This window comes from Pseudophryne corroboree, chromosome 3 (genome assembly GCF_028390025.1).
Source record: "Pseudophryne corroboree isolate aPseCor3 chromosome 3, aPseCor3.hap2, whole genome shotgun sequence".
In the NCBI taxonomy this organism is placed as follows: Eukaryota; Metazoa; Chordata; class Amphibia; order Anura; family Myobatrachidae; genus Pseudophryne; species Pseudophryne corroboree.
This window is the reverse complement of record NC_086446.1, coordinates 700,142,797-700,169,667: the sequence shown is the minus strand read 5'-3', so window position 1 is coordinate 700,169,667 and position 26,871 is coordinate 700,142,797. Positions and strand designations below refer to the sequence as shown.

Sequence of the window (26,871 nt, the reverse complement as noted above, 5' to 3'; positions counted from 1 at the left end):
CCCCCATGTGTCACTCCAGCCAGCACCCTCCTGTCACTCCAGCCCGCTCCCCCATGTGTCACTCCTGCTAGAACCCTCCTATGTCATTCCAGCCAGCTCCCTCATGTCACTCCAGCCAGCTCTCCCATGTGTCACTACTGCCAAGACCCTGCTGTGTCACTCCAGCCAGCTCCCCCATGTGTCACTCCAGCCAGCAACCTCCTGTCACTCCAGCCAGCTCCCCCATGTTTCATTCCTGCTAACAACCTATGTCACTCCAGCCAGCTCCCCCGTGTCACTCCTGCTAGCTCTCCCATGTGTCACTCCAGCCAACACCCTCCTGTCCCTCCAGCCAGCTCTTCCATGTGTCACTCCTGCTAGCACCCTCCTATGTCACTCCAGCCAGCTCTCCCATGTGTCACTACTTCCAGCACCCTCCTGTCACTCCAGCCAGCTCCCCCATGTGTCACTCCTTCTACCATCCTCCTATATCACTCCAGCGACAGCTCCCCCATGTGTCACTCCTGCTACCACCCTCCTATATCACTCCAACAAGCTCCCCCATGTGTCACTCCTGCTACCACACTCCTATGTCACTCCAGCCAGCTCTCCCATGTGTCACTCCTGCTACCACCCACCTATGTCACTCCAGCCAGCTCTCCCATGTGTCACTACTTCCAGCACCATCCTATCACTCCAGCCAGCTCTCCCATGTGTCACTACTTCCAGCACCCTCCTGTCACTCCGGCCAGTTCCCCCATGTGTCACACCTGCTACCACACTCCTATGTCACTCCAGCCAGCTCTCCCATGTGTCACTCCTACTACCACCCTCCTATGTCACTCCAGCCAGCTCTCCCGTGTCACTACTTCCAGCACCCTCCCACGTCACTCCTGCCAGGACCCTCCTGTGTCTCTCCAGCCAGCTCTGCCACGTGTCACTCTAGCCCACCCTCATGTATCACTACAGCTCCCCCATCAACTCGTGCCATTGCAGCAGTCCCTAATGTGTCCTCTGTTTGCTGGTGGGTGTCTCTCACCTCTAGTATCCGACTCCTGCAGTTTTCAGTCCCTGTAGTGCTGCTGCGTGTCTGGCTGGGGTGCAGCGGTTTCTGTATCTGTTGTGGTCAGATGATTTAGAGTGTTGGGAGCCACATTTGAATAAAGAAAGAGCCACATGCGGCTCAAGAGCCACAGGTTGGCCACCGCTGTTCTAGGAACTTACTGAGTTCCAAAGTTTGAGCTGCATACTCCTAGCCTCAGTTGGACATTTGTCATTGGTGCAAGTTGTCTTCACTTCTCATTTACAGTGGCAAATATGTAAGAGTGATACAGCCCCTTTACTTCTCTATCATTTTAACTATAACGTACCCCAAAATATTTCTCACCATAGGTTTCGGAACGGGAAGGTGTGGTGGTGGGGAGCACCAGTCAATGTACTGGGTCGCAGTGCGGACACCATCTAGGCTTACCACAAACAGTGTCAGGATGTAGATAATCAGCCACCTCCTTCGCCATAGCCCTTCTATGCCCACCCCCACAGCCCTCATCTGCTCCCATGCACCCAGCTCCAGCTCCCACTTCATATGCTCCTCCCCACTTCCCAGCACCCCAACCTCCCTTTAGATAGAAAGAGATATCTATATAATTTTAGATATGTAACTCTATCTCTGTCAGGTAGGTAGTATGGTGGGTAAGTCCAGTTGCTCCTGAGGGCAAAATTGTTGGGAAAGAGCAGACCGATCTGCAAGTGAAAATGTTATTCACATTCCATCTGCTGGTCCCCAAACAAGGGGAACATAAAAACTGCCCAGAAAATGTGCTATCATTTTGAAACTGGAAGAATGTGTTCTGAGTATTCTGGTTGTTACAGGAGAGACTACACCACGGAATACCCATATTGTAAGGATTCTAACCCCCTTTGAATATGCTCAGAACTAGAATATACAAGTCACTATGGGTCATACATAGCCAGGCACGGTCCTATAATGAAACAGGACCGTGTAGGAAGCATACTGCAGTGAGTCACTTTTAAATTATTAGCAGTTTCTTAATGAAACAATGGCGAGGGTTATTGGTGGTTTGGTTATCGCCTCACGCATTACTATGGTTTCTAGCGTACAATCGTTCACTACCATTGAGCATGATCAACCAAATTCTCTTAATGCAGGTAAGCAGTGTACATTGTTGGATGTTGTTTTGAATCCTATTTCATTATGTTCTTGCATATAACATTTTCCTAAATAAAGGAAAATCTCGGAGAAACAAGGAACCGAAAACAACACGCGCACAACACATATAGCGAATGTTTTCTCACCATTCTTGGCTCAGGTTTAGAAAAACGTACATGACAGACATGCATTAATAATATCCGATGATTTAATGCTTGTAAACACTGGATATTAACTCCGAGATCATTTTACAGCAGTTTGCAAACTAAAAAATGATGATTAAAAAATAGTTCAGCCGTCATTAAATTCTGCACATTAAAATGTAGGCAGCTGTAGAACACACCTCCCCTTCTGTGTCTGTAAAACCTAAAAACCCATTTATCAATACAGTAGGAAGCTACCTGCCATTTGTGAGTTATTTGCACACTCTGAGTGCTAATGGAACTGTCACCATTGTAGCCATTAATCCCAAAATGTCAAAGGAGGAAAGCTGGAGGAGGCCAATGAGAAAGGTTATAAATCACTAGGAACACAGGGATGCACAGAATGCAGACAGACCTTATGAATGAAATCCCAACAACAAAAGCAGCTTTTACGTCCAGATCTGCTCCTGTGCGACACAATCCCTGCACAACTTATTCATTTCCTTACCGCAAAAATAAGCTATTAAAATGTTCTGCCGTTCTTGTTTTTGCTTATATAGTACGTATATATGTTTTGATGTTATGTATTCAGACAAAGAGATTCCCTATTCATTAATCAGAGTCTGTATTGTATTGTTCTGTTCATTCTCATATGGGGGACCGGGTACGAGAGGCATTGAATGTAAGCTATTAAATGTTCATACATCAGAACAATCATACATCAGAACAAGTCTCAGTAGCCTCATTTAATACCGATTAATGTAAAATATTGCCAATATTAAAAAAACATGTTATTTGTTACTGTACTTCAGGCAGAATGCTAGAAACGTCTCCGTCTCTCTTTAGGATGTATTGCTTAGTGTTCCATGAGACACACATTTGTAAATGAGTATATAGAGTACAAAGCCATATTAGCTGTTGATTGGTTATACATGTAACACCATCTGTTTCGCAGATGCATTCAATTCTGAATGTGCACAGATCTCGGGGATGCGGTCATGTGACCCCCAGTCACAAAATTCGACGCCAGGATCCTGTACCCTGAATATTCCGCTGGTCGGCAAGCTGACCAACACGGACTATAGAAACTGTGGCGAGCGCAGTGAGCTACCGAGCCCACAGCGTGGTGAGCGCTGCGAGCCCGCAAGGGGCTTTGTTGCGCTCACCCCCTTCCTCTCCCATCTGCCATTTAACAGCCGGGATACCGGCATGCTGACTACCAGTCACACAAACACAACCCAGATCTTGCTATTTTTTGCACACTGTACATGCTCCATCCGGTGGGTGCGTTGACAGAACTAGGGACTATTCAGAGCTGAGCATACAGTACACTTATCCTGCAATTGTGCCAAAACGCCCCAATTAGTGCACTGACTTTGCAATTTTACAGCACCATAGAACTAAATTTAAGAACTTAGGGCCTAATTCAGTATGAGACGCATCAGCGATGCGTTCGCATACTGAAGTCCCTGTGCAGTGTGCACATGCACAGGAGCTGCACTGCGCGTGCGCACACAGTGGGATCCGACGATATCTCACTTATGCGAACCCCTCTACCTGAGTGACAGGAAGAGGCATTCGCAGGGCGGGGGCGTTGACACAGCGTTTTCTAGGCGTTGACGCAGCATTGGGGGGTGCGGCCAGAACCATGGAGGTGTGTCTAGACCGTTTGTAAAACTGCATTTTCGCAAGACTACAACTCGTGCTGAATTATGCCCCTAGTGCATTATGGGGGTCATTCCGAGTTGTTCGCTCGTTGCCGATTTTCGCTATGTTGCAATTTGTTGCAAACTGCGCATGCGTAAGGCACGCAGGGCACATGCGCTTAGTTATTTAACTAAAAACTTAGTAGATTTGCTGTGGATTCTGCTGCGCTTTTTAGTCGCTCTGCTGATCGGTAAATGATTGACAGGAAGTAGGTGTTTCTGGGTGGTAACTGAGCGTTTTCCGGGAGTGTGCTAAAAAACGCAGGCGTGTCAGGGGAAAATGCGGGAGTGTCTGGAGAAACGGGGGAGTGGCTGGCCGAACGCAGGGCGTGTTTGTGATGTCAAAGCAGGAACTAAACGGACTGAGCTGATCGCAATCTGTGAGTAGGTCTGGTGCGACTCAGAAACTGCAAGGAATTATTTATTAGCAGTTCTGCTAATCTTTCGTTCGCAATTCTGCTAAGATACACTCCCAGAGGGCGGCGGCCTAGCGTGTGCAATGCTGCTAAAAGCAGCTAGCGAGCGAACAACTCGGAATGAGGGCCTATAAGATGCAAAATTGAGGGAAAAGTAACAAAATAGGAAAAAAATTAACAAAAGGCAAAGAGGCGCATCATTATACTGAATCTGCAACTTATACCAATTCCTTTGCAATATAAAAAACTAATTCTAAGCATCTAGTACTAAATGTGTACTAAGATGCTAAGTATGCAGCACAGGAAAAGCAACAGGAGTCTCACCATATGGCGCAATAGAGAGAGGTGTATAAGGACACACCTGTAAGTAAAGATCTGTCTGATTTCAGTCGGGGCTCCTGCATCTAGGATTATAGGTCTGGTGCAAATGCAGACAACACTGATGGGGTGTCGTATGGAATGCCGGCGGCCGGGCTTCCGGCGACGACATTCGGCATACTGAAGACCACCCCACTGATGACTGCTGATCTCATAAACAGAGTATTTGGGCATGCGCGGTCAGAATACAGGTGGATGTTTGCATGGATTTGCGATGCCTTACAGCGGCTGGAATTGTGACTGCTTTACGCACAACTCAGAATCAGGCTCCAAGTAAGGAATGATTGTTGTTTTATCCTTCGTATCGCTCTTACATTTTATTTAATTGGTCCCCTCTTTATTGTTCTTTTCCTACCGGCGGACTAAGGATATATTGTGCCAAAATCTTGTGAAGCTGAAACCAATGGCTCCATGTCAGTCTTTAAAAAAAGTAAAATAATAATGAGTGATTAAATTGCGTTTTTTTTAATTTATAACTGCCCAATTGAAATAAATGTAGCCACTGGGATACGGTCACTAGGCCGACATGGTCACTAGGCCGACATGTACTAGGCCGACATGCGTTTTTCACATTTTATTTTTGCATTTTTTTCCCACTTTTTCATACTTTACGATCCACGTGGACTACGACTGGGAATAGTAACCTGTGCCGAGCGCAGCGGTAGTGGAGCGAGGCACCTTGCCCGAAGAATGGCGAGCTATGCGAGGGGACACGGTGCAGTAATTGGGGTTCCCCGTCACTTTACAAAGAAAAGGACACAAAAAAAAGTAAAAAAACTGATCGACCTTTTCCCATGTCGACTTAATGACCATGTCGACCTAATGCATGTCGACCAATAGTGGTTGACCTAATGACTGTTGACCTAAGTGTGTGGTCGACCACATGACCCATACCCTAGCCACTGAGGGCCTGTCACACAGCCATCACTCTCCCCAAACCATTTATTCTATGGGGGGAATTCAAATGTTTGAAAAGTCAGATGTGAGTCTGTTTTTTCCTATGTAATAGAAAGGAAAAAACAGACACCCAACTGACTTTTCAAACAATTGAATTCCCCCCTATATCTCAGGATTTCTCAAGAGGAGATTTTCAAGCTCCAGTGTTTCCTTCTCACTTATGTGCATAATCCTCACTCTTCTACATTGCTCAGCCACTTGGTATCCTTACTATGCAATATCACTTGGACTGAACACCACCTTCCTGGCTTCTTGCATGGAATCACTAAATCTTTGGATAAGTTCCCTGTTACTATTAGTGTACAATGGTGCTGGACAACTTCTTTAGTACAGTGCGCCACGTTCTCCTGGCCCAATGCAGTGGTTGGTTGGAAAACACAGTGCACAAAATCCAAGCAAAATTAAATTGTATAAACGGAACATGAGAAATATACATATACAGCAAGATGCAGAAAATACTGGAAAATAAATAAGTACACTGAAAATAATGTTGAGATGGTGGCAAAGGAAAGATCTGGTATGTCCAGGGCAGACAGCCAAGTGACCAGGATTACATACGCTGCCCACCTGTTATGAATTGCCGCTTCGACTCTGTTCTGTCTGTTATCCGGCTGTCTCCTAGCATCTAGGATACTGGCTGCTATGTGCAGCAGCACACCTGTTTGTAATGCCTCGTCACCCAACTCCAGCATGATGACTCCCCTGATTGGTTTGCCTCCCTTTTATTAGAGATTCTGGTCAGTTCCTTCCTGCCAGTGATATCTCCTAGTTCCTGTTACCTAGTGAACTCGTCCAATGGTCACTGCTCCCTTTACAGTTCCCAGTCTGCCTGTCTGTTCGTGTGTCCTGGTGCCCTGCTGCCATTGTGTTCCCATATCTTTGTATCCAGCCTCAGTCCTCACTGTGCTGTCCCTGAAAGTCCTACACCTGTGTCCTGTTGGATCCTACCCTGTACCAGCTATCATGTGTCTATTCCTGCTCAGTGTCTTTTCTTGCCGTGGCCCTCCAGTTACTCTCGTGTCTCGTCCTGATCCATGTCCAGGCTCCTGCCAAGTCTATGGTAATATACCTTGCAAGCACTGGTTCTTTGTACATCCTGCCTGTGTGTCTGTGGTTGCCAACAGCAAAGTACATGAACTCCAGCCATGCTTGGTAGTTGCAAGTCTGCAGTATTTCCAGTACATCTGAAACTATACTCAAGTTACAGCTTAGCTTACACTGTGACTGTATCCTGTCTGTTATTGTAGACTGTGGCCTAGTTACACAGTTCATCCGGCAAGTCTTTCTGCAGATAGGTTCATGCTGTCAGCACTCTGCTTCCAATTCCAGTACACAGCTAGTACCTGATTATTTCCAACAGTTAACCATTGTCCTGCTATGCTCACCATCAACTAACACCTCATTGCTTCAGTAACCAATGCTATGTTGTGAATCCTGCACACTCTTAGTTCAGCAGTCTTTAGGCAGCTTATCTTGCTAAATCTGCCTGCAATCAACTCCTGCTTTGCCATGTATCCAGTATCATTAAGTCTTGCTGTCTTCAGTCACATCAGCTTAGTCTGCAATATTCTTGCCAAAAATCTGCCTGTAGTTACCATTGTCTTCAGGTGTTATTAGTATGGACAGGAAATACACCCGCCAAATATATTACAACACTTGGGGCAAGCACGGATGGTGTAAAGGTTAGCATTACTGACACATAGCACTGAGATATGGGTTCGATTCCCACCATGGGGGTAATTCTGAGTTGATCGCAGCAGCAAGTTTGTTAGCAATTGGGCAAAACCATGTGCACTGCAGGGGGGGCAGATATAACATTTGCAGAGAGAGTTAGATTTGGGTGGGTTATTTTGTGTCTGTGCAGGGTAAATACTGTCTGCTTTATTTTTACACTGCAATTTAAATTTCAGTTTGAATACAACCCACCCAAATCTAACTCTCTCTGCACATGTTATATCTGCCCCTCTTGCAGTGCACATGGTTTTGCCCAACTGCTAACAAAGCTCGGAATTACCCCCCATGTCCCTAACAGTGCAGAGTTTGTATATTCTCCCCATGCTTGTGTGGGTTTTCCCCACAGCCCAAAAATATACTGGTAGGTTAACTGGCTCCTGACAAAACTAATCCTAGTGTGTCTGTGTGTACATGTGGTAAGGAATATAGATTGTTAACTCCACTGGGGCAGGGACTGAGTGGCCAAATATTCTCTGTAAAGCACTGTAGAATATGTGTGCGCTATATAAATAACTGGTAAATAATAAGAGAAGCCCCATCAATGGCATGGGGGTCATTTTTAAATGTCCATACTGGACCAGTGATGGAAAAATGTTGGGTCCCCCAGCTAAAGGGAGTCTTGGGTAAATGACCCAGTGATTATCCCACCACCACCTCATGAGATGGGCAGCTCTCTCTATGAGAGAGTAGGTTTGTATGAGAGTGCTGGTATACGCATGCCCATTGGAAGGAATGAATGTAGCCACTAAAACTGCCATTGCAGTCTGTAAAATGTGTTAGTATTGATATCCCGACAGTAGAGATCCTGATGTTCAAAATCCAGTTGGAGCATGGTGAATATTGTAACCCTAACCCACCCCTTCCAAAGACTAACCCTAACCGTCCCCTCCCACAGCATAACCTTAACTGTCCCTAGTGGCACTGAGAGGGGGGGGGGCGGATACTCTTTACCCAGGCCCGGACGGTTGGAGGGGCCAGGGAGGTCGGTGGTGGCCTCCTCTGAGGAGGGGGTGTGGTCACACCTCTCTACATTGGCCACACCCACTCCCTTTACCAGGACCCAGCAGAGCTGTCTGTGCCCCTGGCTGCCCCCACCCATAACCCTAATGCAGCCCACAGCCTAACCCGCCCCCTCGTGCCTAACGCTAACCCCAGTACTTACAGTGAGCATTCTGACTGTCAGGGTCTCAACCTCCGGGATATTAAGTATATCCCAGGGAAATGTATATTTCAGTAATACAGGCAAATGGGTTCTTGCTATGAGAACGTGGCTATCCCATTGTTAAGCAGCTTACTAAGTGGACACCAATTAAGTGAATGGCGCAAATGAATGAAAACTGCTTGGTCTCAGAAGATTGACATAATTTTTTTTTTTTAAAGAAATCCCAACATAACCAAATCAAATACAATAGGTGCTAACACCACAATGTACTGTTTCCAGTCATACACATACATTAACCAAGCAATAAAGAATAACTCAGACCGAAATATTATTTCCATAAAGTAAACTTTTCCAATGTTGGTAAAAAAGCTGTGTAGTCACCAGAGTACATTTCAGTTTTAATTTCCCATATAACCAAGGACCTCCTCCTTCAAGACACTTACCTTTCCTTTTTATGTTACAGTCATGGTAACTCCTATTTAGAAACACTAATGGGCGGGATGTAATGCCGCCCGAGCTCAGCAGCCATGTGTGGTGCCGCGCCAAACTCTTACTTTGTTTTAAAGGGGCAATCACTTACAAGGCAAAAGCATTACATCCCGCCCCACATTGCAGGACTTATTACAGTAGGATAAATAGATGAACACTTTAAATTGTATGAACACTACATCTAATATGAAAATTTAAATGGCTGTTTTTCCTATATTTAGCTTCAAAATCTATGTAAGCACTGCTTACAGTCAGGTAGAATTTCTATTTCTCTTCCAGAGTGTCCGTGAATAAGAAGTATTGCTGATAATGATGAGTAATTTACACAGCTCATTAAACTGTGCACTGCTATGGGTTGTATGGTGCCTACGTTATGCCGCTGTTACAGACGCCTTTCCGTCAGAAAATCACTAATATTGATCACAGTTTAACTGCCCCCTTGGAGGGGTATTCAGTTAGTGTTGATATACAGTTGCATTGTGCTCCTTCGCACATTAGTAATAATTACGGTATCCCAACATTGCAGATTTTCCTGCAACTTCTACGGAGAGCGACGAATAATCTGTAATATCGAAGGGCATGTGGTTTGATTACCCCCTTATAGTCTCACTAGTGATAGATCCCAATAACAGATGTTATAATAACGGAAACAAATAAATTAATTTAGTAGCAGGTATTTATATAGCAACCACATATTCTGCAGCGCTTTACAGAGAATATTTAGTCAATAGTCACTCACATCAATCCCTGCAGAACGTACAATCTATATTCCCTACTACACAGATACCAGGGTTAATTTTTTTTACCGGAAGCCAATTAACCTGCCACTATGGGCTTAATGTAATAACCACAAGCTGCCGGAGGAGCGGAACTTTGTGCGAGTCTGCTCATATTTTTAAAGCGTCTCCGACTCTATGGAACTCCCTCTCCTGCACAGTCGAGAGATCCCCACTCTAGATTCTTAAAAAAACAGACCCAAGACTTTCCAGTTTACTCAGCATTCCCTTAATGTTCTTTTAATATCGCCATGCTGTTTGTACCTAATGAAAAGCTTTTCTGTACTTCATTGTTTCTGTACTGTATTATGTTCATTCAGTGCCGTTTCTTGCACGGGGCGCCCGCCATGGCAGTTCTGTGACTCCTTGCTTCCCCCTCCTCCCTCTTCCAGAGTAACCCGCTTGGGGGGGCGGAGTTTCGCGGAATGACGCGACCGCGTCGTGGCGTCACAATGCAACCGCTTCATTCTGTGAAACTCCACCCCCCCCCCCCCCCCAAGAGGAGTACTGAGGAGGAGGGGGAGCAGCTGCCAAGCTACAAAGAAGTAGAGGTGGCCGACGCGTGGAAGGGACTGAAGAGGCGGGCCGAAGAGTGGGAAGCGCCTCTGCAAAATGTAAGTATTAGTATCTATCTCTCTCTCTCGATGGGGTCTCTGCCTGCCATAATGTGTAAAATAAGGACACTTGCCTGCCGTAATGTGTAAAATGGGGACACTTGCCTGCCATAATGTGTAAAATAAGGACACTTGCCTGCCGTAATGTGTAAAATGGGGACTCTTGCCTGCCGTAATGTGTAAAATGGGGACACTTGCCTGCCGTAATGTGTAAAATGGGGACACTTGCCTGCCATAATGTTTAAATGAAGTTTAAGTGCTAATGCTCCTTTTTCCTGTTTAATTAAAGTAACACGACAAAACTAAAATGAACTTAATGTGTCTACATTCCTGTGCAGCAACATATTAACAGAGCAGAGGATCACACATTTCCAGTAAATACATTTTCTATTTAGTAGAATTTGATCTGTTTGTCTTTTTGATGCATCTTTAGTAAGTACTGTCTATACATTCGCTCACCATTTCTAAATGTAAGTAAGAGTATTCATTAGTAATGAAGCAAAACTCTGCCAACTGATATAAAACCAAAATAATTGTTGACTGTTCAGTAAATACTTCTTCTACCCACTCGCAATGGCCTCGAACCCCAGTTACTGACCACAAGAGTCGCCCGTCTGTCTGGAAACATGGCTAATGAGGGCACAAACATGCTGATACCATGACGGGCTGATGACATTGCTGGGGAAACTCATAACGCAGATAGGCTTATACTCCCTAAGCTGTGCCATACGCTACGTCTACATTTCTTAGGTGGCACTGTTAATTAGTGTGACGGCTGTAGAAAATGTAATGCATGCAACCTGAATATTAATGGTGCGTTGAATGAACAGAGTTCCTTCAGAAAATACACAGGCACTGGCACAGTACGGCCCGAGATAGATACTATTACTGTACACCCAACAGAGTGCATTTACTATTGAGTGAACACAATTCAAAAGTAATATTCATTGAGATCTCCAGGATCCAGGAATGTTTTGCAGCTACAGTTCATATTTATAGAAAAAGACTCCGACATGCACAGTTAATGAAAGTATTTTCATATCTTCACAATCTATGACTAAAAATGGTGGCAAGCTATTGTACATCCAGTTCTGTGGTATATCAGACCAGTCCAAGCCAAAAGTATACAAACTACAGATATAGCGCTCAATCCTGTTCCAATATAATAGAATTTTTCATACAATGATAAATAGTCCTAAATACTTAGTCCATCAGTGAGACATATTGTCCTTGGTACTTGGTGCCTAATTCAGACCTGATCGTAGATGTGCAAAAAAAATGAACATTTAAGATCAAAAGCTTAGGCACGCGGGGGAAGGCCCAGCACAGAGCTAGTCCGCCCCGCATGCCAGGCCCTAGCCTTCCCCCATAGTGGAGCAAAGGCAGGCGGCTACCTGCCATGTTTTTGGCCACAGCAGCTGCGTGTGATGCCCCACAAATGATCCGGACATGCCTGTTTTGTCTGTCCCGCGCCCCCCCACACACACACACAACGCCGCCGATATGCCCCTGACTGCCTCTGTCTGTCAATCAGGCAGAGGCGATCGCACAAGTGAGATGCCTTCAAATCTCACTGTGTGCGTGTGTGCACACAGCACAGGACTTCAGCCTGCGATCGCTGCGGCTGCAGCGACCGGGTCTGAATTAGGCCCTTAGTCAATTAGACAGTCCTGTAATCAGGAGGCTCTTCAAGCGTCCGATTAAGTGGAGTACCTCGGAAAAAAATAAAATACAAAAATATAGTGTAGTATATTTGTATTCAGGGACACTTCCCTAAAAGTGCAGACAAAGACAAATCCTCAAGGCACCCTAAAAGTCCAGGTTTTAAGGCTATCCATGCTTGTGCACATATGGTATAATCAAAGTGACTGATATACTAATTAAGTAACCTGTGCTGAAGCACGGATATCCTTAAAACCTGGACTGTTAGGGAACCTTGTGGACCGAGTTCCGGAAACCCTGGACTAGTCTGATATACCCATATTTGCTTACCTGACCCTCTCCATGAGGGAGAAAATGCTCTGTTCCTGGACTTTCCTGGTAATGTATGAGGGTCAAGTAGGCAAGTATGGATATACCACAGATAGGAATATTAGGACTCGCATGCCCAATGAGCCCTGGAATGCCATGTCAACCTCTGCTATTGCTATATTTTCTATTTTATCTTCTTCTTAAGGCTGGTAAAAAAAACAAACCCCACTGACGTTCAGAATGTCAGCATGGACATCATTATGCCGACACATTAACATGTACACTGTAAATATGGTTCTAATGTCAACATACGGTTTTTCTACTGTGATAATCCTACACCTAAATCTGTAATTTCGACAATGTTACTGTCAGCATCCACAATGCTGACAGTAACAATCCTTTAAGGCTGAACAAGATCTTCCACGCGTCCTCTCCTATGTGTTGGAGGATATGTGGCCAAATCGGTGACTTGGTGGAAATGCCCCAAAATTAGTATATTGTGGAATCAAGTTGAAACACTTCTAGGAAACATCTTTAATAACCCCAATTTCACTTAGCCCCTGGTCTGCATTATTGAGACTCCTGATTGATGGCCTTAATGAAAATACTAATAAGCTTATTCACCATGTTCTTAATGAAGCTAGATGTACTGTACAGTGGCTAAATGCTGGAAAAACCCTGCATCTCCACCATTAAGCATAGTATTGGCTAAAATTTGGTTCATTTCCACTACGGAGAAGATCTCTGCATCACTGCATGATAGATCGGTTAAGTTTGATATGATTTGGGAACCTTGGTTTATGTATAATAATCTCTCTCCCTATGATCTGATGCATTAAACTGTGTAGCATGGCCTAGTTCAGAATCAATGAGAACCTTCTTCATGGTTTATATGTTGGAGGGCTGATCTGCTTGTTTGTGACTATGGGGCAGATTTATTAAGCTCGGTGAAGTGATAAAGTGGCAGATGATAAAGGACCAGCCAATCAGATCCTAACTGCCATGCTACAGGCTAGGTTTGAAAAATGTCAATTAGGGGCTGACTGGCTGGTCCTTTATCACCTTCCACTTTATCACTTCACCGAGCTTAATAAATCTGCCCCTATGTTTGGTATCTGTGAATGGGTATTCAACTTAGGTTGAAATCACCAAACTAAGGTGTTTGTACAATGTGTTTTATGTGATTATAAGGGGTTGGCCAGTCAATCTGGCCTCTTATGGTGGTTCCCCCCTCCCCCAATCCTACCTTATTCTTTTTTTCTCTCTCTCCTCTTTTGCTATCTATCTATATATATATATATATATATATATATATATATACATACATATATATATATATATATATAGTCGAATGTCACATGGTTAATCAATATCCTATGTTGTCTGATATCCAGTCTTGGTGGCTCAGAATTTAATGTACTGGAATGGAATCTGCATATTTGCATATTTGATATCTCTTCTTTTTTTTAATAAAAATAAATGGTTAACACAATGCCGACATAATGCCTGCATCAACATCCTGAATGTTGACATTCAGACCATGTCAACATTCTAAATACATACTTTTATTTACAATGCAAGCTTCTGCTACAGAAAATCTCTGGTGTAATGATGTGAAATACCAGACGTCATGGTCCCATTATGTGCGCTGTACTGACCTTCACACTGGATGACATCGAGGTTGAATTGCTGGATGGCGCCCATGCTAATCTGTTTCAGCTCGCTGTCCAGCAGCATTTGTGTCAGCGATGTGGAAAGGTGTTTGCAGGCTGACATACAAGCAGTTTGTGCAACTTTTCCCTTAACAGAAAACAAATATGGAAAATTAGTTAACGAACTGAAAGCAATAAAATTGAAGTAACGATTACTTTTCATACGGACATCGAAACAAAGAGGAACCCGTAATCAGGACTCAAAACTGAAACAATACTAAAAGTGAGTGTATACATATTACAAAGGGACACACGTCTTCTGATGCCCACCCTATCAGACTTTGTGTTACTTTCTTAGTAGCTCATCAGTGGTCTAGGGCATCCTTGTCACAGTGAACAGAACAGCAAAACCTCTCATTATTTAATTCATTGGAAGCTCAGGAGGTTACGCTTAAATCTGTTGTCTTGCTTTTAAATATGACGCACCATTTGCTGATTCACCAGATCCAGGCGCCTCTAAGGGGTACAAACTAGTTTTCTGCATTTCCCTCCATTCATCTACAACAGGCAGGACTATTTTCAAGGGCCGTCCCCTGTGTACTTCCCAGTAAAAATGAGATTTGTATTTGCATTTAGGAAGATGCACCAACAGGGGTCAGGGAGCCCCTAAGCACAACAGTAATGGCCACCCCCAACTCCCAATTTTCTCATTTTCATTGTTTATGAGCCGCCTTTTGGCAATTGCAGTTGAATATAATATAATAATAGAACATTATAGTAATTATGTATACATATTTACTAAGTCGGACAACTTACATGGGCAGTCTGTGCATGTCCTACCCGTTCACACTCCACTTATAATGCCGTACAGTACAGTACAGAGGAAATAGTTTGTAGCTACAGGGAAATTTCGGACTGACTGTAATACAACGAGGGTCGAAGTGCGGCCTACCTAGCAAGTGACGCCCCTAGGCTTAGGCCTCACGTGCCTAATGGAAAATCCACCACAGAGCACCAAAAATAAATGTGTCCGTTTCAATCAAGCGATAATGAGTATTTTAACTGGTGCACAAAACCTACAATAACTGTACAATTCTAAAGGAATGATTTTTATTATTGGGAACCAGAAAAATAAGTGGGTAAGGATGAATGTAAGGATATTCATTGAGAGCTTAGCTGAGGCCCCGATTCAGAGATAGACACAAATGCTTTCAGAACTGCTAGTTAGTACGGCGGAGGTGGTAGAGAAATTGGATCCACCAGTGCACTTGAGGATTGCCCATATATGAAAAAGTGGGTGTTGCAAGGTTTGTTAAGTCCATTGAATTTAGTGCACAAGGGGAATGCTTAAACTGGCCTTATTTCCGCACTTCAGAATCCGCGGAAAATCGCAGCCGCACATGAACTGGGTGCGCCTTTGCATAAACCTAGTCTCAGTTCCTCCTTGCTCCATATTATGATTTTGATACTAGGGTCAGTCAAATCTCTTGAGAGATTCCCTCACTCATTGAGAGTAATTCAGACCTGATCGCTCGCTAGCTGTTTTTTGGAGTCCTTCGTTCGCAAAGTCGCCGCCCACCGGGGAGTGTATTTTAGCTGTGCAAGTGTGCGATTGCATGTGCAGCCGAGCGGTACAAAAAGATTTTGTGTAGTTTTAGAGTAGCCCAGGACTTACTCAGCCGCTGCAATCACTTCAGCCAGTCCGGGGCCGGAATTGACGTCAGACACGCGAACCTGCAAACGCTTGGACACGCCTGCGTTTTTCCAACACACCCAGAAAACGGTCAGTTGACACCCACAATCGCCTTCTTCCTGTCAATCTCCTTGCGATCACCGTGCGAATGGATTCTTCATACAAACCCATCGCAGAACAACGAACCGCTTTGTAACCGTGCGGCGCTTCCACTACACTTCTTCTACAAATTGCTAATAGCTTTGTAGTACTTGGATCTTCCTGACCTCTCTCTCTCTTTTTTTTTTCCCTAAAGAGCCAAGTATTTAGAGCTGCTTATATCTATGTTGTTCACCCCCAGACACAGTGGCAGTGATGAGGTCTGTTAACAATCACCACTAGACATTCAGTTTTCATTCATTAAGAGGTCCAACACCTGCTGTTGCACCCAGAACCAGTATTTAGAGTTTGGCAAAAGCAAATATTTTGATTAATGCTTAAGAAAATATGACTCCTTCAAGTTTGTTACTTGTGATCCCATGTCAAATAGGGCAGGCATGACAATCCTTTCGATGATACTAATGGCTGTAGTATAGATTCTGACCAATATCTCCCTCACGAAAGTTTGATGTGGACCCGAGTTGGACTTTCTAAAAGACGGTCTTTGCTCACTGGAGCTGGCATTCAAAGGCACATGGTTCCTGCATAGTACAGTTAGTCTAGTTGCCAACTTCTTCGACAATGCCAGTATTTGAGTATTCCTTAATCGTCATATTTATTTGATAAATCTCCAGGACAAATAGGTAAATGCGACAAGAAATAACTTGAACTCGAACCACTGCGCAAAAAAATAGCAGCCTATGGGATTCAATTAGTGCAAAGCGCCACCCACACTTCAATGAAACATAATACACAACCAATATCACCAATATAGAGTCCCTCTGCGCTTTATTACTGAATGATACACTGAATTAACTCAATCAGATGTCATTCCCCGACATGGATTCCTCAGTTTTCAAGATATTCTTCAAAGAAAAGAGAAAATACACTTCATAGGGCAATATTGTATTCTTCAAATGACACAATTTAGGGGGGAAAATGCGGACTCCTACCCTATGGATAAGTCTACCGAATGAGTAGACAAAACAGCATATTTGTTGAGAGGATCCCTTTACAATGCATCCCTTACCTCTGCTCTTGACTCTGTCGCCCAACCAACCACTATTCGCCCTCGCAGACCGACACCTCAACCCTGGCACACCAAATGCACCAGATATCTGCAAAAATGCTCACGTACCACTGAGCGACAGTGGAGGAAATCACGCAATAAGGCCAACTTCCTCCACTACAAATTTATGCTCTCATCCTACTGTGCTGCCCTTACCCTCTCTAAACAATTTTACTTCAAATACCTCATCTCCTCCCAATCCTCAAACCCCAGGCTCCTCTTTGCCACTGTCAACTCGCTCCTCTGCTCACCCCCGCATCAACTCCCCTCTTCACTTCTGCTCTTGACTTTGCCACCTTCTTCACATCCAAAATTGACTACATTCGTCAGGACATAACATCCAACCAGAACCTTTGCAACCCCCCTCTTCCATTTCTCAACCCCCTCCTCCATTTCTTAACCCCCTCTCTACTTCCCTCCTACCAACTCTGACATCTTTCTTCCCTGTATCTGGAGAGGAAGTCATGGTCCTCATCCGGTCCTCACCCACCTCCACCTCCTCACTTGACCCTATTCCCTCCCGCCTTCTCCGCTTCCTCTCTTCTGCCTGTTCCCATCTTGCCCATCTACTCAATCTCTCACTCTCATCAGGCACTGTCCCTTCTGCCTTCAACCATGCACTTGTCTCCCCTATTCTTAAAAAACCTACCCTTGATCCAACCAATCTCTCCAACTACCGACCCATCTCTCTTCTCCCTTTTGCCTCCAAACTCCTTGAGCATATTGTCTACAACCACCTCACTGTCTTTCTTTCTTACCACTCACTGCTTGACCCTTTCAAGTCTGGTTTATGCCCTCAGCACTCCACTGAAACTGCCCTCACGAAAGTATGCAATGACCACCTTGCTGCTAAATCCAGAGGCCACTACTCTCTGCTTATTCTCCTTGACCTCTCTGCTGCTTTTGACACTGTAGACCACCCTCTTCTCCTGCAAATCCTTTACTCCCTTGGTTTGCACGATATGCTCTCTCCTGGCTGTCGTCCTACCTTTCTGACCGTTCCTTCTCTGTCTCCTCTCTTGACTCCACCCCCCACCACTTTCTCTACCAGTAGGTGTCCCCCAAAGTTCTGTTCTTGGGCCTCTCCTTTTCTCTCTCTACACATCCTCATTAGGTGAGCTCATTAGCTCTTTTGACTTAAAATATCTCAACACTGACGATACTCAAATCTACCTTTCCTCCCCTGACCTCTCCCCTGCTCTCCTCACTCGTATCTCCAACTGTCTCTCTGCTATCTCCTCCTGGATGTCCCAGCGCTTTCTTAAACTTAACATGTCTAAGACTGAGCTGATCATCTTCCCTCCCTCCATCCCGCATAATCTCACCTCCCACAATTTCATTATCCATTGATGGCACAACTATTTCCTCTAGCCCCCAAGTGCGATGTCTTGGAGTAATCCTTGACTCCTCCCTCTCCTTCAAACCACACATTCAGTACCTCTCAAAAACATCTCCAGGATCCGACCCTTTCTCACCTAGGATGCTACTAAGACCCTCATCCACTCACTGGTCATCTCCAGATTGGACTACTGCAATCTCCTCCTATCTGGCCTCCCTCAAAAATGCCTCCCTCCACTTCAATCTATCCTCAATGCTGCTGCCCGTCTCATCTTCCTCATTAAATATACTACATCCACATCTCCTCTCTTGCAGGACCTTCACTGGCTACCCTTCCCATTCAGAATCCAATTCAAGCTTCTCACACTCACCTACAAAGCCCTCACCCACTCTTCTCCCTCTTACATCTCTGACCTTATCTCTCTTTACATTCCCACCCGTCGTCTTCGCTCTGCTAATGCACGCCAACTCTCCTGCCAACTGATTACCTCCTCCCACTCCTACCTACAAGATTTTGCACATGCTGCTCCCTATCGCTGGAATGCTCTACCTCTCCCCATCAGACTCTCCACCTCTCTACAAAACTTCAAACGGGCTCTCAAGACCCACTTCTTCACCAAACCCAGACAACTCTCCTCCTAACCTTCTTGTCTATGCTCACTGTCTACCCCTTCTGTGTCACTCCGGCCTGTTAGCCCCTCACCTTTTAGATTGTAAGCTCGCAAGAGCAGGGATTTATGTCCTCATGTGCCTTTCCTTTTTCTTATTTACACCATCTTATACTCCATACTCCCTTTGATGGCACCTATCCCCGGGTTTTCTATACCCGTCCTATATTGTCTTGTACTGTAAGTGCTGTTTTCTTGTTTGCTCATTTGATCATGTACTGTGTAAGGGGCGCTGCAGATCCCTTGTGGCGCCATATAAAGGATACTAATAATAACAAGGTCATTCATAATCCACATGTCCCCAAAAAGAAGAAAAGTGGTCCAAAATAGCGTAATACAGTAATTTAATATACAGACAATAAAAATGACATAAAAAAGGGTAGTAGTGCTGGACTCTCACCCGGTCAAATGGTCTACTTAGCATAAGCAGACATACGAGCAATAAGTGTGTGAAAACAGGCGTCCCTGAGTGCTCAGTATTCAAACAAGGAATCCAGGATTCCTGCCCCGATCCTCCTTACCAACGCGTTTCAATACTCCTGGTATCTTTATCAAGGCATAAGGAGGTAGTGCTAGACAAGGTATTTATACCTCAAATGATGGGTCTAAAAGCTAAGCCTAATTCCAGACATGAATCACTAACAGCTAAATTGCTCCTATAATTCTAAATGCACAAACCATTCCAATTGTTGCCAGTCCGATATTTATACGGGTTAAAACATTATTTACAACAGCTGTATCAAGCTGCGTAAACAGAAACGGGTCCGTGTTTCCCGTTTCTGCCGGAAATGACGTTATGCGTTCCACCGCTAGAGTCAGCCGCGCCTGGAAGAGTCAGCAAGTTACGTAGTGCTTTGATCCTCCGAGGGCTGTACCCAGAAGTTGCGTGCAGTTCATTCTGCGTTCCACATCGTTGAACTACTTCCTTGATATAGATGAACATGATAAACATCGGCTTTTTCGTATCACGTATATTTCAATAGCGGTGGCCCAAAGAGGATCAGGGCAGGAATCCTGGATTCCTTTGGTTGAATACTGAGCACTCAGGGACGCCTGTTTTCACACACTTATGCTCGTATGTCTGCTTATGCTAAGTAGACCATTTCACCGGGTGAGAGTCAAGCACTACTACCCCTTTTTATGTCATTTTTATTGTCTGTATATTAAATTACTGTATTACGCTATTTTGGACCACTTTTCTTCTTTTTGAGGATGTGTGGATTATGAATTGCCTTGTGGGTTAAACCCTCTCAGCGTATATGCTGTTTTGTCTACTCATTCGGTAGACTTCTCCATAGGGTAGGAGTCCGCATTTTTCCCCCTAAATTGTGTCATTTGAAGAATACAGTATTGCCCTATGAGGTGTGTTTTCTATTTTCTTTGAAGAATATCTTGAAAACTGAGGAATCCATGTCGAGGTCTGACATCTGATTGAGTTACTTCAGTGTATCATTCAGTAATAAAGCGCAGAGGGACTCTATATTGGTGATATTGGTTGTGAAATAGGTAAATGCACTCACTTGCTGCTTAAAGTTCACCTATAAAAACCCAGCTTTGTGGAAAGTATAGTCCAGGTGCAGGAATCTCCAATGATCCCAGTACTCCACAACGGCACCAATGGAAGAAGATAAGTGGGTACAAGTGGAGTCCACTGGACAGGAATTATAGAAGGCATCTAATAGAACAAGTTAAACTTTTACTCTTTAGCAAACATACAATTTGCACTTACAGTCGGTGGCATAGACAACAAGCCTCAGATATTCACATGATTGTGCCTCCATTACACAAAGCAATCTGTGCGAACACGATTTCTATTACTCTACTGGAAGACTTCTGTTGCATCCTGATGGCAATTTTTTCCTACTGCCATAGTGGATAATTTTCAGTGGTTAATCCTTTATTACCAACCCAAACACAGAGGCAAGTTCCGAAACTGGGACAAGATCCATAAATAACTGTATACTTTTAAAGGAGTGATCTTTATTATCTGGACCCATAGACAAAGAATTGTAAGGATGAACCTTAGGATATTCATAAACTGCTTGACAGGGTGCAACACTAATCCATTATCATCTAAATGACTCTAAAACAACTGATACTACAATAAATAACTATCAATTATTCTAAAAATGCTGATACAACATTATTTTTGACCAACAAATTCTAAAAACACAACAAATCAGAAAATAAACCCTATACCAATATCTGTTGCAGTCTGCGATAACAGCTCATGTCTTTCCCACTGCCGTGCTAGGTGGTTGCGGTCTCTTTTGTTGCTAGTTACTTTCCCTACTGGAGTATGCCTAGCCTGTCACTTCGCTCGCTGTTGCAACTGTAAATCACGTATCCCTCCAATGCTTTGCCTCTCCATGTTACTCTGCAAGTTTCTTTCCTGACTGCAATTCCTTTCTGCTGAGGCATCTTCTGTGTCACTAGCCCTCAACTAGTCTTTTAATTTGTTCTTAAATCTCTTCTTCTCATTCATGGAATCATTCTACTGCTAGTAATTTGTTTTCTCCTTATCTTGCTTCAGTATCTCAATTTTTTTTTTTTTAACGTCTCTCCCCCTTGAGCTTTATATACTAAATGTTCACATTCTCTTATCTCTCTTCTTTTGATTGGATGTTCTGCTTCTAAATCTCCCCTTCTTGTCACCTCCTCAGAGTAACTCTTCACATTTACCCTTATTTCACTCTCCCTCCCCCCTTCATTCTTCTTTCTGTACCTATTCTCTAACTTATTGCTGTCACTTTTTATTCCTCTGTTTTAGCTCTATTCTGCCCTCATACAGATTTGTCTCATTCCTATGTGTTGCTCCCCCATCCCTAATATTTCTATTTCTCTCTCTTACTTCACTCTTTCTACTATCCCCTGCTTCTTTCCATATTCTCACAAAACAGCTCTCATGATTTCCCCCCCCCCTCTCCCCCTCTCTGTCCCCCAACCTTGTGGCTCGCTCATCTTTTCCATTTGGCTCTCTTAACTGACAGGAGCTGGTTCTTTCCTTTATTGAAAACTGGTCTGCACTGGTGGGTTGTGTAGGAAGAACGTTTGATGCATTCATGAAACCTATTCTTACAACCTGTGGGTGGTCACCTGCTGGTTTCTCCTGTAAAGATATTCTGACATTTAAATGTGTGTATCTCACCAAAATCCCACTGACCACTAATGTTTTTCCTTGCAATGTTGAAATACAATCTTATTCAAAACTATTAAATTCCTACATACTATGCCTCGACGATTAACAATGTATCTTACTATTAATCAATATGAGGAGGGGGGTTGGGTTATTTTGCAGGGAATTACAGTAAAGCACTTTACTTAGTGGGTAATTCAGATCTGATCGCTAGGCAGCGATTTTTGTAGCCCTACGATCAGGTAGTCGCCACCCACTGGGGGAGTGTATTTTAACTGTGCGAATGCACACTTGCACCAATTTTGATTGATCTTCAACTATTCTAAATTGAAAATACATATTCTCCCCCCTTCACCCACTTAGTGTCTGCTGGACATTATAATTGCTCAGGTCATCTTCATCTCAGCTTCATCTTAAGGGACAACAGTGTATGGTTGTATGACCAACCATAAATTACAGTGTTTAGTCATGGCTTCACAGGGCAATTTCTATACAAGATGGATGCCAAACGGAGACCTGCATGGTTCACAGAGCAAATATGAGGCAAATGCCGCCATGTTCAAGGCATAAAACAAATCCATTTGGATTGGAACAGCGTAATATTTTCTAGGGACACTAAACCTCAAAAAACAGTCAGTTTTGGCTCATACAAAATATCTACTGACATATCTATGTAATAGATGTATCATTCTTGGGTTAGGGTTAGACACTAGGGAAGGATTAGGGATCAGGAGAGAATACTTACCAGAGTGCTTCTCGTTAGACACATGCACTGGAATTGCACGTCACATGACCATCGAAACATGGAAAAAGCCACTGGAGCAGTTGCAGCCGTCTATACAAGCTAAGTGACCACTGGGCCATCTGGGTTGTCATGTTGATATTCTGTTATGTTGACAAGTTATCTGTGTAGACTGCTGTTTATTGGGTATATACGTTTTCCAACAAAATTATATACATATGTAAAGACCACTAAACCTAATACAGGTTGAGTATCCCATATCCAAATATTCAAAAATACAGAATATTCCGAAATACGGACTTTTCTGAGTGAGAGCGAGAGTGAAACCTTTGTTTTTTGATGGCTCAATGTACACAAACTTTGTTTAATACACAAAGTTATTAAAGATATTGTATTAAATGACATTCAGGCTGTGTGTATAAGGTGTATATGAAACATAAATCAATTGTGTGAATGTACACACACTTTGTTTAATGCACAAAGTTATAAAAAATATTGGCTAAAACTACCTTCAGGCTGTGAGTATAAGGTGTATATGTAACATAAGTGCATTCTATGCTTAGACTTGGGTCCCATCACCATGATATCTCATTATGGTATGCAATTATTCCAAAATACGGAAAAATCCGATATCCAAAATACTTCTGGTCCCAAGCATTTTGGATAAGGGATACTCAACCTGTAATAACATTCGCAAAGGTGTGGTATGCTAACGACATGCTGCATGCCGACACGGTGACAAATGTTGACCTAACATACACACACCCTTGCAAAAGTTATTATTGGGATTTGTGGTCTTTACATAGATCATTTTGTTGGCATATTTAGATGAAAATGACTCTGTAAACAGCAGTTACGGTATTTTTACTAGAGGTCCCTGTTACTCTTTGGAAATGTCCCAGTTGTCACAACTGTTCTGGTTTCACAAACTCCACTAATCCAGCATGAGAATCAGTATTTTCCTGCTAAAATGACATGTCTCCTTCTCACTGAGAGCCCACAGTATGGAACTGTAACAGCAATGGTAATTACATAGAGACATGCACCACTATTCCCCAAGCAGACAGGACCAATATGAGCAGAGAATAAAAAAGGGAGAAGACCAAAAAAAAAAAGTTAATTAAATCAATGGTCCACAGGTTCATTTAATTACAATGTAATATGTTTTAGATACCTAATGGATATGTCATTTTGATTTAATGGAACAACTAGGGCATTTTAGTTTAATGTACTGCTCCATTAAATAAGCTGTGTCTCCTATATGTTCTGCAATGATAATGAAATAACCTTATAAGCAGACAAATAGGTTGTCAAGTAAAATTCTACCAAACGATTAGTTTTTGGTCTCCTTTTGCCCAGACAGATAAAAATGTGAAAGCCATTAAGAGAGAAGCAGAAACTGTTGATGATAGTACTTCTGTTGCTGTCACGGATACCCAACCACTGTGATTTGAACAGTACTAAGGGGCATATTTATTGTACCCCGACTGATATCCGACTCCTCACCAGTTGCGGGGCAGATACCAAACTAATAGAGCATTTCAATATTGATCCGTTGCAGGGACAGTTGCACCAACATGCCGGTGTCTCTGCGAGTCCTACCACTAGTACTTTCAATGATACCAGCAGCAGAAGTTTACATTGTGCATGTGTGAATTGAGTCAAAAAATGGTTAGTGGTCCAAACAGCGATCAAACTGGGTGTGTACCTCCCCCACTCTTCCTCTCCGGCCATATTGAGACATAAGTGTAAGATGCAGCAAAATCTGCTACGGATGTATGTATATGCATTTTTGTATGCTCATTTTACACAAGAAACATTCAGAAATATAATGCCGATGCACGCTCTATAGTACTAAGCACAGCCAATCAAAATAATTATACTCTGCAATGTAACATATAGCTAAATCGAAGTGCTTGCCATATTTCTTGGTCAAAAAATATGGGCCAAGTAACCAGCGTTCTGGGTGACCTCATCTGGTGGATCCCTAGCACTAAGTTTAAGTCCAGGTCGCGGGACCCCACCAAGTCAGCAAAGGACAACAGCCCCAAGACAACACACTAGTGAGAGGCCATGGCGTCAGTGAGTGTTAATAAGAAAGAAGCAAAAGCTGTGTGTTTAGGAGGGGTGGTCTTCAGTATGCCGCCAGCCGGAATCCTGGCGACCAGCATACCGGCGTCGGGATCCCGACCGCCGGCATGCCAACACATATTCTCCCTCTTGGGGGTCCACGACCCCCCTGGAGGGAGAATAAATAGCCATGCCCGCAGCGCGGCGAGCCCAAAAGGGGCTCATTAGCGCTCGCCCAGCTGTCAGTACGCCGGTGGTCGGAATCCCAGCGCCGGTATGCTGGCCCCCAAAATCCCGGCCGCCGGCAACTCATACTACACCAGTTTAGGAGTGTTACATAGATGAGAGGTATTAGAATGTGTTATATTAGTAACAAATATTTTTTATTTGTCAAGAAACAGACCATGGTTAATGAAGTACTATCACACTGTTCTGCACTACCACCAGGCCCTAAACTACAATCTATTTCTCTCAAACCAAGTTTGTGCACTCTCTTTCCAGCAAGAACAATGTTCTATGGCAAACTGTATGTCACTTCTACAGCACATCCTAGTTAAACATAGAAAGTAACGGCAGATAAGAACCACTTGGCCCATCAAGTCTGCCCCTTTTCTTACCTTTTTGTAACTTCAACTTTAGTTCTTTGTAAGGATATTCATAGAAACATAGTTCTTATATATCATTTGCTCTAAGGTGTGTACAGTTTTAGAAGAGGTGTAACAAATGCAAAGTTAATGTAACATTCAAGTGACCTAACAAGGGGACCACCCACACAAATCTATAACAAACTTATAAGAGAACATATTACAATCAATGTCGAGAAAACCACATCACACTTAATATAACATAACAGCTTAGGAACCCTTAAATACGCACTATAGGGGCATAGTGCCATATGTAACTGTAATAGTCACATCTTCAGCTACACTTTTATGTGTCCTCTCAAAATTGTACTCCCATGTGGAACTACGAAACGTTCATACCACATACATGTTTTGTCTACATGTTTTTGAAACCCAATTATAGTTCTGCACACAAACGTATGTTATAGTAAAGAAACATTTACTTGTGGAATGTACAACATTTTCTAATACACTAAAGGGAAAAAAAAACACCTGCTCCGAAAAGTTTCCGCATCTTGTGGGATCCTCGGACAATGCTGAAGCTCTAGGTTTTATAAAAAGAAACCCCTTCGTCTAGGTTCTTATATTTCAAAGGAATTTGGGAAAGGGAATTGCTGACATGCTCAATCCTTTCTATAGTGGCCAAAAAGCTTTCATTCTTCAAACAATTGTGATCAAGAGACATAAGGCTCTTAGAAAATTCCCAAAAGGTCAGCCATATGCATCCTTCCATGCCACCTTCATGTTACTGGTCTCCACGCTCTCTAGATCCACGCTCGCAGCCTCAAAAGCTGCTTTCATCGTTCACAAGAACGTCAGTCAATATGATTTATGGACTCCACTCAGGAAAGTCAAGGCACATAGGATGAGAAATATGACTACAATCTGCTAATTTGTTTTGCATTGAGCTACTTACTTCTCAAAGACTTGATGTCAGACTAAAATCGGCAACACAATTAAACAGCCGGTGACAGATACATCCATCCTACCTGCCAGACTATGCCAATCAAGGACAGCATGAGGCGACATTCGGGGAAGGGGAAGGGGGGGAAATCACTGAAGATCCCTATTCCCTGACTTTTTGCTGATTGACAGTTTCTGAATCTGGCTTGTCGAGGTGGGTCATCCTTTAACCACTGGCCTTTTACTACAAGCTGTGAAATAGGGCTCTTACTGCCAATCAAAGGAACAATGCACCAACACAAATAACCAACCCCCAACCTTTAGGAAAAATAACAGAAGACCTT

General features: G+C 43.5%; 1 protein-coding gene across 4 annotated transcripts in view; it reads right to left on the bottom strand.

The window, feature by feature from the left end:
* Positions 1–26,871, bottom strand: part of LOC135056636 (exocyst complex component 6-like) — a 606,161-nt gene that overhangs the window by 88,279 nt on the left and 491,011 nt on the right. For all 4 annotated transcript variants that reach the window (XM_063962052.1, XM_063962055.1, XM_063962054.1 and 1 more), the window contains one exon: positions 14,154–14,295. In XM_063962052.1, coding sequence (XP_063818122.1) covers positions 14,154–14,295 — 142 coding nt within the window. The remainder of the gene's footprint in view (positions 1–14,153; positions 14,296–26,871) is intronic.